Here is a 13,805-nt window from a genome sequence, read left to right as displayed (position 1 = left end):
AGAAACGCAGCTGGTCTAATTACATCATGTGATCACCATTTTAGTTGGCAAGAAATGCTCTATCCACTTACTGTGATCTGACAGAAGTTAATCTCATTCTTTAATAATCTCATTCATAAATTAATGAGCAGCTTGTTAGGGCCCCTTCACACATTGGTCGAAGTGTGCATGAAGCAGGAATTGTATGCAAAATGTGTAAATTCATAGCTACCATGAACCTCTCGTACTCTTGTTGCTACAATTATTTGCGCACACCAGTGGCTGAAAGACAGTGTGCGCTGTGAGAGCCCAACGAACCCTCTTACGGCAGGCGTCGGCTAAATTCCAGCTGACATGCATGAACGTCTAACACCGCTTGTGTCGCCCTTAGAGAATATGTGGCCATTCGCACTATCATCACGAAAACAGTCAGCAGACAATCACTTTTGAGCTGGCTGTGAAATTTGTCTCAGTGCCCCCACAAGTGTGGCTCTGCAAAACAGCAACACACATGTAAGGTGCCAGGGTGTCGTGAATCACATGTGCCATGTGTGTGAATCATGCCGGAGGGGGTGGTGGTGGGGGAGGGGGTGAGAGCGCACTTGCATAAGCTGCTGATATATGGATGTACAGATGGGGTGTTGGTGTGTGCGCTGGACTGACAGTGGATGTGTCCTCCCACAGCAGTTGCTGTTGGATCTCTGGTTCTGGATGTCACAGCTAGGAAACATGTACTGTGTTTGGATGGACATGAACTTTCAACTCTCCACTGTGACACTCGTGTGTCTGCTTGCTGTATTCACGTGGACATACATAAAAACATATCGCTGTTGCGAAGGCTGCAGCAAGCACGCGCATGGTGCACACATTGACTGTCTGCCCCAGGTGACAATGGACTGTCAGATCATAACACGCAGCTGTCAACTGTCACATCACCCACATGAGCTCTGTTCCACATGGACATGCGTGCAGGCTGGCTGGACACACCAGACCAGTAGATGTGGACATGATAACAGTGCACTGCTTCATTAATGTCATTTCATGACTGTACGTCTGTGACCATGGGTCATCTACAGAGGAACAGATGGTTCAGGCTTGATAAGAGTTTTTTTTTTTTTTTTTAAGGTTTGTGGTTTTATTTTTTGTTTTTTAAATATGTCCATCTCATTGTTGATTACAGGCATTTTTCCACACTGTTTACAAGCCAGCGAAGGTAGCGCAGTGGTAAGGTTTCGGGCTGGCAATCAAAGTGCAGGTATGAATCCTGTGGGTGGCATGTATTTTTGTTGTTGTTGTTTTCCACAGCAGCAGCACAATGTGGTTCCACAGATACTAGCTGGTTTTTATTTTTTTATTAATTCCACAACAGTGGTGCAATGTGGTTCCACAGGTACCAGCTGGTTTTTATTTTTTATTCATTCCACAGCAGCGGCATGATGTGTTCCAAAAGTACCATCTGGTTTTTATTTATTCCACAGCAGCGGCACGATGTGGTTCCATACAGCCTAGTCTCACTTTTTTTTTTCTTTTTTCATGCTTCTGTCACGAAATGAGTCAAATTTTTGTGACAGGGATTTTTTAAGTCTCTATTACTAACCCTACTCCTACTCCCAACCCTAACCATAAGCATGCCCGACCCCTCACCCCGCGCTTCACTTTTAATTTCGTGCAGCCATCACAGAATGAATTAGAATGAATTTGTGCTGCCATGATGAAAATGATGCGCTTTTCGTGACAATCTCACATACCAATAGATTAATGTATATTTTGTGCTCCTGAATCACAACTTGCCGTGAGACTGAGTTGTTTCATACATACCAGCTGGTTTTTATTTTTGATTTATTCCACAGCAGTGGTGCGATGTGGTTACACAAGTACCAGCTGGTTTATATTTTTTATTTATTCCACAGCAGCGGTGCAGTGTGGTTACACAGGTTCCAGTTGCTCGCACTGTGTTCGTGCATGAGCGTGCATGAAACCTTCGCAGCAGGATCGTACACACCTGCCCATCAGCGCAATGTTTTTGTGGTTCGCTAATTCGAGCTGTTTTGCGCTGTTTCGCTGTAATTCGACAATATTTGCGTTATGCGTGAAGGGGCCCTTAGCAGTGCATTAGACATCTACCTGTGCTTCTGTTCACTGTTAGAGTTCTATTATCAATTTTAAACCAGGTGTATTTAGACTCAGTATATTTTGAACCAGATTCATTAACTTCAGAAAGTTGTGTGTCAGCACTGCAGCAGGGTATTGTAATTACTCATGAGTGTGCCTGACCGTGTGCAAAGTAACTTAGAAATGGGTGAGTAGATTTTTCATCAAATGTTGTAAGAATGCTCCTTGCATTAATATGTCAAGATGATTCATTTTACAATCTTACAGTATATAAATCAGCACTTCACTTGTAATCCAATGGCATGACTAATGGTATGATGATGCAAGTTAGAAAGTTAAAATTATATTTATATAGCTCTTTTCAAGATACAAGTCACAAGGTGTGTTACATCAAAATATAAAAAAGAAAAATAAAACCAATAAAATCATTAAATAACCAGTACAAATAAGACACAATGAAGTTGGGGCGTTGTGTAAAATGTAAATAAAAACAGAATACAATGATTTGAAAATCCTCTTCAACCTATATTCAACTGAATATAGATATTTATTGTTCAAACCGTTAGTCTTTTTTGTTTTTGTGCAAATATTTGCTCATTTTGAAATTGATGCCTGCAACACATTTCAAAAAAGTTGGGACGGGGTAACAAAAGACTGGGAAAGTTGATGATTGTTCAAAGCACACCTAATTGGAAACAGGTGAGTGTCATGATTGGGTATAAAAGGAGCATCCCCAAAAGCCTCAGCTGTTCACAAGCAAAGATGGGGTGAGGATCACCACTTTGTGAACAACTGCATGAAAAAATAGTCCAACAGTTTAAGAACAATGTTTCTTAATGTTCAGTTGCAAGGAATTCACAGATTCTATCATCTACAGTCCATAATATTATCAGAAGATTCAGAGAATCTGGAGAACTTTCTACACGTAAGCGGCAAGGCTGAAAACCAACATTGAATTCCCGTGACCTTCAGTCCCTCAGGCGGCCCTGCATTAAAAACTGACATCATTGTGTAAAGGATCTTACCACGTGGGTTCAGGAACACTTCAGAAAACCATTGTCTGTTAACACAGTTTGTCGCTACATCTACAAGTACAAGTTAAAACTCTACCATGCAAAGTGAAAGCCATACATCAACAACATCTAGAAACACCGCCACCTTCTCTGGGCCTGAGCTCATTTGAAATGGACAGACACAAAGTGGAAAAGTGTGCTGTGGTCTGAGTCCACATTTCAAATTGTTTTTGGAAATCATGGACGTCGTGTTAGCCTGACAAAAAAGGAAAAAGACCATCCAGATTGTTACCAGTGCAAAGATCAAAAGCCAGCATCTGGGATGGTGTGGGGGTGTGTTAGTGCCCACGGCAAGGGCAACTTACACAAATCTGTTATACCCCCGTCACACATAGAGGTGACATCAAACTGCAGAGGTTCAATAAATAAGTTGGTGATTTACCATGCAGAGCCTTTAAAGTCAGTGTTAGAACCTTAATCTGAATTCTGGACTGAATGGGGAGCCAGTGAAGTGAACAGAGGAGCACTTGAAGGATTTACTCAGAAACCAAGCAGCAGCATTTTGTACAACCCGCAGACAATCCTGAGATTTTTTTTTTACTGAGGCAAGTAAAGAGTGAGTTACAGTAATACAAATGAGATGAAATGAAAGTGAACAACCATTGCCATCTCATCTTTAGAAACAATAGGACTGAATTTAGAAATACTTTTTATCTGATAAATACACAAATGAACCAGACTGTTGACATGCAAATTGCAGTGGCAGTTCAGCATCAGTGGTCACTCCCAGGTTATTAATGATCAGTTTGATGTGGGAGTGAGAAGGAGAGGAAGCCCAAATGTCCATCAATTACCTGGGGGACCATGTAAGCTGGACCACAAATGAGATCCACATTTTATCCTCATTCAAGTAGAGAAAATTATCTGATAGCTAGGATTCTATGCAGTCCATACATTTTTGTAGCACTGACTCTTTGGAGAGAGATTGAGAACTCAGTGTTGTAATAAACTGAATATCATCTCAATAACAATAACTAAACAATCCTAATAGCTGATATCAAGGAAGCAAGTTCAACACAAATAATACAGGGCCAAGAACAGAGCCCTGTGGAACACCATTTTTGCAGGTAGCTAATAATGACAATTATTTTAATAGACTCAACAAAAATATAAACACAACACTTTTGGTTTTGCTCCCATTTTGTATGAGATGAACTCAAAGATCTAAAACGTTTTCCACATACACAATATCACCATTTCCCTCAAGTATTGTTCACAAACCAGTCTAAATCTGTGACAGTGAGCACTTCTCCTTTGCTGAGATAATCCATCCCACCTCACAGGTGTGCCATACCAAGATGATGATTAGACACCATGATTAGTGCACAGGTGTACCTTAGACTGTCCACAATAAAAGGCCACTCTGAAAGGTGCAGTTTTGTTTTATTGGGGGGGGGATACCAGTCAGTATCTGGTGTGACCACCATTTGCCTCATGCAGTGCAACACATCTCCTTCGCATAGAGTTGATCAGGTTGTCAATTGTGGCCTGTGGAATGTTGGTCCACTCCTCTTCAATGGCTGTGCGAAGTTGCTGGATATTGGCAGGAACTGGTACACGCTGTCGTATACGCCGGTCCAGAGCATCCCAAACATGCTCAATGAGTGACATGTCCGGTGAGTATGCCGGCCATGCAAGAACTGGGACATTTTCAGCTTCCAAGAATTGTGTACAGATCCTTGCAACATGGGGCCGTGCATTATCCTGCTGCAACATGAGGTGATGTTCTTGGATGTATGGCACAACAGTGGGACTCAGGATCTTGTCACGGTATCTCTGTGCATTCAAAATGCCATCAATAAAATGCACCTGTGTTCTTCGTCCATAACAGACGCCTGCCCATACCATAACCCCACCGCCACCATGGGCCACTCGATCCACAACATTGACATCAGAAAACTGCTCACCCACACGATGCCACACACGCTGTCTGCCATCTGCCCTGGACAGTGTGAACCGGGATTCATCCGTGAAGAGAACACCTCTCCAATGTATCAAACGCCAGCGAATGTGAGCATTTGCCCACTCAAGTCGGTTACGACGACAAACTGGAGTCAGGTCGAGACCCCGATGCGGACGACGAGCATGCAGATGAGCTTCCCTGAGATGGTTTCTGACAGTTTGTGCAGAAATTCTTTGGTTATGCAAACCGATTGTTTCAGCAGCTGTCCGAGTGGCTGGTCTCAGACGATCTTGGAGGTGAACATGCTGGATGTGGAGGTCCTGGGCTGGTGTGGTTACACGTGGTCTGCAGTTGTGAGGCTGGTTGGATGTACTGCCAAATTCTCTGAAACGCCTTTGGAGATGGCTTATGGTAGAAAAATGAACATTCAATACACGAGCAACAGCTCTGGTTGACATTCCTGCTGTCAGCATGCCAATTGCACGCTCCCTCAAATCTTGCGACATCTGTGGCATTGTGCTGTGTGATAAAACTGCACCTTTCAGAGTGGCCTTTTATTGTGGGCAGTCTAAGGCACACCTGTGCACTAATCATGGTGTCTAATCAGCATCTTGATATGGCACACCTGTGAGGTGGGATGGATTATCTCAGCAAAGGAGAAGTGCTCGTATCACAGATTTAGACTGGTTTGTGAATAATATTTGAGGGAAATGGTGATATTGTGTATGTGGAAACAGTTTTAGATCTTTGAGTTCATCTCATACAAAATGGGAGCAAAACCAAAAGTGTTGCGTTTATATTTTTGTTGAGTGTAATTATTATTAATTATTATAATTATAATTATTACCAAAACATAATTCTAATTCGATGTCGCAACAGAAAAAAAATCAAAACTTCCAAGCTGTGAGATATGAAGCAAACCATTCAAGAACTGTACCAGATATGTCCACCCAACACCTCAGCATCCAGAGGAACACAACATGATCAGCAGTATCAAAGGTTGAACTTAAATCCAGCATCAATAAAACTACAGGCACACAAGCAGCTCTACACATCAGCAAGTCACTGAAAATGTTAGCAGAGCAGACTCAATAGAGCAGACTCTATACCCGGAATATTTAATTCATTCAAAGCATCCAAAAGCTTCTCTGTGACCACCTTTTCTAGGATATTTGCAGTAAAATGGAGTTTTGTAATGGGCCTGTAAGTGTAATGTCCATGACAGAAGACTGTCAAATCCAAAGAAGAATGGGCTGGGACTGGGGGAGTCCTCAGGACACATGAAAATGAGTACAACAAACAACTGCAGGCTTTTATCCAGCAAAAAGGACACACAACAGACTGTTTGCACTAGGAGGGCTAAAATTAAGACTGGTAGTTTTTTTTTTTTTTAAATAATGTTGTTTCTGTGTGCAAAGTAAAATAATGTAAGTATCCAAAATAATAAAATTAGGATGTTTAGAAATGATGTGTTGGAAATTCCTAACTGTTAAAATTACAATTAGGAAAACTGTGAAGCAAATGTTGAATTTCATATGGAGCTGTTAATTTTGTTCTCATCTGTATTTGTTAGGATGACATGAGCCAGACACATGCAGGAAGATGTTGATTTTGAATCATGTGACAGGCATGGAGAGCATGCAATTTGAAAAAACAAAAAAAGGCAAAAGGTGTTACCAGTTTTGCATGAACTCTGTGAGAGCAGTCAGTGTGATTAAGCACAGCTGACATCATCCTAAAGGGGCAATACTTCAGGAAGCACAACTTCACCCTGATTGGATGATGATTCAGATCAGCAGAAACAGTGGGCCTCATGTATCAATGTTGCGCACTTGTGGCGTAAATTTACGGTGTAAACTTGAAATACACCAAAGTCGCCGTGACGTATCAAGCAGTGCGCACCTGCCCATTTCTGGCGTACGCCTGACGTGATCTTGATAAATGCGGCGGATGGAACCGATCGTATTTATAATAAACACGCCCATAAATATTCAGACTCCGCTTCAGACACACCCTCATTTTACGACATAGAAGCCGGAAAGACGGCAATGAAAAAGAACTCCACCAATCACGATGCGTGCCAATAGAGCGTCAAAAGCGGCTGTCGTATCAATTGTTTTGTAGTATATAATCAATAAAGTGTTACAGTGGTCCCTCATTAATCGCTGGAGTTACGTTCTAAAAAATAGCCCGTAATACGCAAAACCGCGACGTAGTCAGCGTTATTTTTTACAATTATTATAGACGTTTCAAAGCTGTAAAACCCCTCACTACACAGTCTATACACTTTTTCAATCAGGCATGAACATTTTCTCACTTTTCTCTCGTGTGTAAACACTCTCAAAGTTCAAACCTTAGTAGGAAAATAATACCAAACTGTTTTTAGGCCCAAACATTTGTTTGAGAAATAAAAATAGAACGTTTTCCTATAAATAATTATGATGGCATTTAGAACTAACAAATTAATTTTAACGATCAACGAACAAGGTCGGACACATAAGAAATTATTAATAGTGACTCACCAGTATTTCACAGATCGGGCCTCTGCGTCCTGACGCCGCGCCTTTTCCCACTCACATCTCGCTGTAGCAGGTGTGTGTCAATAATTCTTGACATGTGGATATTTGCTCGCTCAATTAATAAGACAAGCCTAATCTGTCAGATTTTTTAATTTTTTAAATGTATTTCTGTATTTATTTTATTGTGACAACCGAATGGAGACGACAAAACCTGGTTGCAGCACGGGCGAATTAAGGGAATGACGAAACTACAGTTGTTATTATCAATTCCATTGTCTAAAATGATCACACCACATGAAGTTAAGCTCAGTGCTGCTCTGGCTCCAGGCTCGACGTCTGGAGAAAAAGGCGAGCAGCGCTTTCCTTCCTGTCAGCGCTGTCACCACGGATCGTGCTCCATAACAAAGCCGCAACAGCGGGATTTGTATTGATTATTATGTAGTATAATCAGGAAAGTGTTATTTATGTAACATATGCATTGATTTGTATAATGGCACTGTTTATCATGTTGATCATCTTCATTTTTATGTGGATTCCAGCGCTGGTTCATTTTGGTGTATAATTTACGCCACCTCTCGACCTGGTGTATATTTTCAGCACAGCATACGCCAACGACCACATTGATAAATGCCAAGTAGCGCAGCCGTTTTGGCGTACACCCCATATACGCTCAAATATCGCCGTACGCAACGTTGATACATGAGGCCCAGTGTGACAAAATGTGACTAATTCCCTTTTCTCTTTTCCTCTGCTTTCTAGTGGTGCGCCACACAATCTGGACTCTAGTTTTTTTTAGATAGAAGATAAATAACAGTATTCAAAAAAATGTTGGCACTCATCTTGAGATCAGTGAGCATTAAATTATTGATGACAGATGGCTCAACAAAAGAAAATATGTTTTAAATAGTGACAACTGCATGATATCTAAAGAAAACAATGTTTGACTCATACTGCCGACTAATTTAGAAAGATGAATAAGAGATAAAGGTGTAAAACTATTGGGAACTGTAAGCTGAACAGGCGGCATAATTGGCAACGAATCAGAAGCGACAGTACCATTTTAGTACATTTGCGACCTTGTTCATAAAAAAAAGAAGAAAATGTTTGCAGTCATCATTAGAAAAAAATAGGAGGAGCCGGTTTGGCAGGAGAGAAAATATAGCTAATGGTATCAAATAACAATTTTGTGTTGTTCGTACTATTTGCCATTGCTTTTCATTTACCATGCAATAGTTCTTTTTAGCGTACAATTTTGGTACTATATGAAATGTGCTATTGCACACCCCGACCACCACGCATGCTCACACTACCGGGAGTGGCATTTAGCTAAACATGGCAAAGTTTGTTTTGCTGACGGACGATGATTGAAGGAACTAATTGACGGTGCTAATTCTTCTAACACACACACACAAAAACAAATCCACTACGCCGTAAGCCGCCAGGAGGCATGAAGAGCTGTTAGGATGAAGAGGATGAAGTTAGGATGAAAAGCTGGACAAATTTCTGACGCTAGTTTTTTGCTGGAGTGAGTCAATGCACAGCATCACTGACTGCATCATCAGAATTATTTTTTCCAAGTTGACTGACAATTTTTGACCTTTATTTAAAGTTTGTGTTGGACTGTTGTTTATAAATGAATAAAACATCAAATGATAAGGATCTGTTTTTGCTGTTATATAAAACAAATAATGAATCTTTTTCCATTCTTTCAATGGAACAAATATTTCACAAGGTGAAAGATGAAACGTATCATTCAACGAGGCTTCTACAAACTAAAGCTTGAAAATCATCTGAATCTCATGCCACCCACACGAGCTCTGTTCCACATGACGCGGTGTCTGTCTTGTGGCGCGCCGTCTACAAGATACGCGTGTTGGGCAGGATGTGCATGAAGGCCGCTGGACAGGCCGCCAGCAGATGTGGAGAAGACTGCACTGCTTCTCATTCATGTCATTTCATAAGTGTACATCTGTGACCATGGGTCATCTACAGAGGAACAGATGGCTCATACTTGTATTGGCCGCTTGATAAGAGGGATTCAGTAAAATGATGCATTTTTATATGGTGTGTGGTTTTGTTTTGTTTTTTAAATACATCAATGTCCTTCTTCATATCAGGCATTTTCCCACCCTTTAACAGGACAGCAATGGTAGCTCAGTGGTAAAAATTTCTGACTGGCAATCAGAGCTTTTGGAAAGTGCAGGTTTGAATCCCGTGGGTGACGTATTTTTTATTATGATTATTATTATTTTTTTTTTTTTTTGAAGGGGCCCATAACTCTGCCTCACTGAGTGGTCTTTCCACTCCTATATCTTGAAATGACTATCATATTATTAATGATCATGGAGTGTGCATGTGGAGAATGCATCACCTCTCCCAATGGCAACTTGCTTTAAACTTTGATTTCTCATGATGTGACAAATTGAACCAGTTTTACTTGATCATTGTGCATTCTAAAAGAACAGGCACCATGTTAAACTAACTTTGTCAATTACGTATATGGATCCTTCATCCCAGCTAGCAAACATTTTGCCACATATTGCTTCATAGCATCGCTACTGAAGCGTTCAAAGTAATTACAGCAGAGATTTTCCTTTTTGTGTATGTGTTTTGCATTCCAAAAGCAATAAATCAGTTTATACAAGCAAGTGGCTAGTATACGAGGTCTGTCAATAAAGTATAGGTCTTTTTTATTTTTTTCAAAAACTATATGGATTTCATTCATATGTTTTTACATCAGACATGCTTGAACCCTCATGCGCATGCGTGAGTTTTTCCACGCCTGTCGGTGACGTCATTCGCCTGTGAGCACTCCTTGTGGGAGGAGTTGTCCAGCCCCTCGTCGGAATTCCTTTGTCTGAGAAGTTGCTGAGAGACTGGCGCTTTGTTTGATCAAACTTTTTTCTAAACCTGTGAGACACATCGAAGTGGACATGGTTCGAAAAATTCAGCTGGTTTTCTGTGAAAATTTTAACGGCTGATGAGAGATTTTGAGGTGATACTGTCGCATTAAGGACTTCCCACGTAGCGGGACGTCACGCAGCGGTCCCATGCGCTGTCGTCAGCCTGTTTCAAGCTGAAAACCTCCACATTTCAGGCTCTATTGATCCAGGACGTCGTGAGAGAACAGAGAAGTTTCAGAAGAAGTCGGTTTCAGCATTTTATCCGGATATTCCACTGTTAAAGGAGATTTTTTTAATGAAAGACGTGCAGGCGGATTGCAGCATCGGATTGCAGCGTCGGCTCGCAGCCGCCGCGACGCTCCGCCACAGGAAAAACTCCTCTGTTGGAAGCCTTAAGGACAAGTTGGAACATGTCCAGCTGTTAAACAATTTCTCATATACTCACTCCACTGAAAGCCATCAAAAGCCGCCTGGATTTTACAAATGGTTATCAACACGGAGGTGTTTTTCCTGTGCCGCCGCACCACGCCGGCTGCGTCCCGACGCGCGGACCCGTCCGCACGTCTTTCATTAAAAAAATCTCCTTTAACAGTGGAATATCCGGATAAAATGCTGAAACCGACTTCTTCTGAAACTTCTCTGTTCTCTCACGACGTCCTGGATCAATAGAGCCTGAAATGTGGAGGTTTTCAGCTTGAAACAGGCTGACGGCGGCGCCTTTGACCGCTGCACGACGTCTCGCACCATGGGAAGTCCTTAAAGCGACAGTATCACCTCAAAATCTCTCATCAGCCGTTAAAATTTTCACGGAAAACCAGCTTAATTTTTCGAACCGTGTCCACTTCGATGTGTCTCACAGGTTTAGAAAAAATTTTGATCAAACAAAGCGCCAGTCTCTCAGCAACTTCTCAGACAAAGGAATTCCGACGAGGGGCTGGACGACTCCTCCCACAAGGAGTGCTCACAGGCGAATGATGTCACCGACAGGCGTGGAAAAACTCACGCATGCGCACGAGGGTTCAAGCATGTCTGATGTAAAAATATATGAATGAAATCCATATAGTTTTTGAAAAAAATAAAAAGGACCTATACTTTATTGACAGCCCTCGTATTTTGCCAGCTAAGTGGGGACAGCACAAAGAGGTTAATAAGTACTAGAATCTGCACTCCCGATGCTGCCCACTAAACATGAATGTCCCGTCATGGACAGTGACATGACACCTCCTAACCAGGCAAAACATTGACAAAGTTCCCAGATGTTAATGCACACACAACTCCAGTGTCTCACTGACAAACACATGCACACATAGCTCCTGGTCTTCCAAAGAGGTCTCCCATCCAAATACCAATCAGGACCTACTCTGCTTAGCTTCTGAGATCTGACAGGATCCAACATGCTCAGAGAAGAATGAGTGTACTTAATTGGGGAAGTTTGATTCTGTAATATTGCAACAAAATCACATTGAGTTTCACAGAGTTTCTGGAAAAATGAAATGTCTTTTTTTTAAAATAAAAACACTTGCAGAATGACTTTTGCAGTCAAAGAGTCAAATATTTTCTCTTGTTCCTGTTTTCTCCTCAGCCTGTACAGAGGATGTCATATTCCAAGGGCCTCGATGGAGGACAGAGCCTAATGACCAAATTCTACCAATCAACTCTCCGGACCAGCGAGCTACCATTGTGTGTGAGGCAGACGGCACCCCTCCACCACAGTACAGGTAAATTAGGACATTAAAGTACATTCCCAGCATGCCTCAGCAAACTGCCAATTCTGTGCTTGGCAGCCATGTCACTTGGTGAAAAATCTATTGCTGCTTAATTGCTTTGTGAATGTTCATTGCTGCTTTTGACTGATATCAAAGAGGGCACAGATAGAGCTGATTGTTATTGATTCCTTAAAGAATGTTTTCTGGGCATAATTGCTCACAAGAGATTATGCATCTGACCAAAAGGCAGGCTTAACTGAGCATCCACTTCTAATTGAAAAAAGCCTTATCTGTTTGGAGGCTGTGCTATGATGTGGAGACGACGCCAAGAGCCAGTGCAGTGGATGATGAATATGCCTGTACCTCAGATAATGCCAGTATTTCTTAAGGTTAACGTCCCGATAAGCTTACATTTATTAACAATATGGCTAAAGCCAGGGGTGGTTCTGGAGGCGGGCTGACCGGGCAGACACCCGGGGCGGCATTGCCGGGGGGGGGGGAAACGGTCAAAAAAAAAAAAAAGGGGGTGGGGGGGTTGTCCTGACGGGGGGGTTCGTGGTTACAACGCGCTCAACTTTTGTTCAGAATCAGCTTCTTTTCACTGGTAACGACGCGGCTTTCCCCTCACTCATTCCCGCAGCTTCACAGTGCTTTAAACGGTCCACAGAGTTCAATAGCGACACAAAGCATGCAGCGAAACGACTTCTATCGCAGTTTCTGTCCCTACCGAGCAGCGGGTGCTGCTGAGCTCCTCCACCGTCACAAAGCACTCACAGGCGGACAAACGTCACACTAGCCTCGAGCCAGTCCCAGCTAGCGAGCTAGCTAGGTAGCAAGCTGCACATAATGGCAGACAATTTGAATGTTGTGGATCGAATTTTGGCGAAGCCATTTGATAGTCTTCCTTACGACAAAATCCACAAAGAGGATGTCTTTTCTTGAGTCTGCAGGCTGCTCAAGGTTGCCCAGAAATGCTCCTACTCGATGGAATTTCACATCATGGATAGTGAGCACTGTGGCAAACAATTATGATGCCCTCCTGCAAACTTTTGAGATGATCATTGTAGATAAGTCCATGGATGATGACACATTAGACTGTGCCAGTTTCTTTGTGTTTGTTATTGCAGTAGTCATTAAAACTGGAAATTTGTTCTTGAAAATAGCTGTTGTGAGTTAATTTGTGGGATTGTGGGTGTTCTGGACAAAGTTAGTGTTTTCATGGGTGGTGGGGCGGAGGTGGTGGCCATGTTAGTGTGCGCGCAGGGGGGGGCACGCAGGGGGTTTCGCCCGGGGAGTAAATCACTCTAGGACCACCACTGGCTAAAGCTGATGTTAAATGGTACAAGCCTTAAGAAGCCTTGACAGAAAAAGATCAGGACTCATTTGCTCCACAGATCATGTGATAAGTCCCTGGTGGAGTGGGAAGACTGTATGTGTGCAGAGTTGTCTTGGGGTGGATTGTGTTTCAAAGCTTGGTCAGCAGCGTGTAGCTGCACAGCAAGCAGGGCAGAGAGGCAATTACCTTGTGAGTGACATTCTGTTAAGTGCTTACAATACCTATAATGTGTGTGCAGAAGAGGTGCCATGAGAACAGCAGCAGGGGATGTCAT

The 13,805-nt window shown here is 42.3% G+C and overlaps 1 protein-coding gene across 1 annotated transcript in view; it reads left to right on the top strand.

Moving 5' to 3' along the window:
• Window positions 1-13,805, top strand: part of cntn3b (contactin 3b) — a 519,637-nt gene that overhangs the window by 139,407 nt on the left and 366,425 nt on the right. Inside the window, 1 exon segment of the mRNA XM_034167483.1 lies at window positions 12,072-12,207. Within this exon segment, the coding sequence (XP_034023374.1) occupies window positions 12,072-12,207 (136 nt within the window).

Source organism: Thalassophryne amazonica, chromosome 3 (assembly GCF_902500255.1).
Source record: "Thalassophryne amazonica chromosome 3, fThaAma1.1, whole genome shotgun sequence".
Taxonomy (NCBI): Eukaryota; Metazoa; Chordata; class Actinopteri; order Batrachoidiformes; family Batrachoididae; genus Thalassophryne; species Thalassophryne amazonica.
Note: the sequence above shows the minus strand (reverse complement) of the source record. Positions and strands in the feature narration are given on the sequence as shown.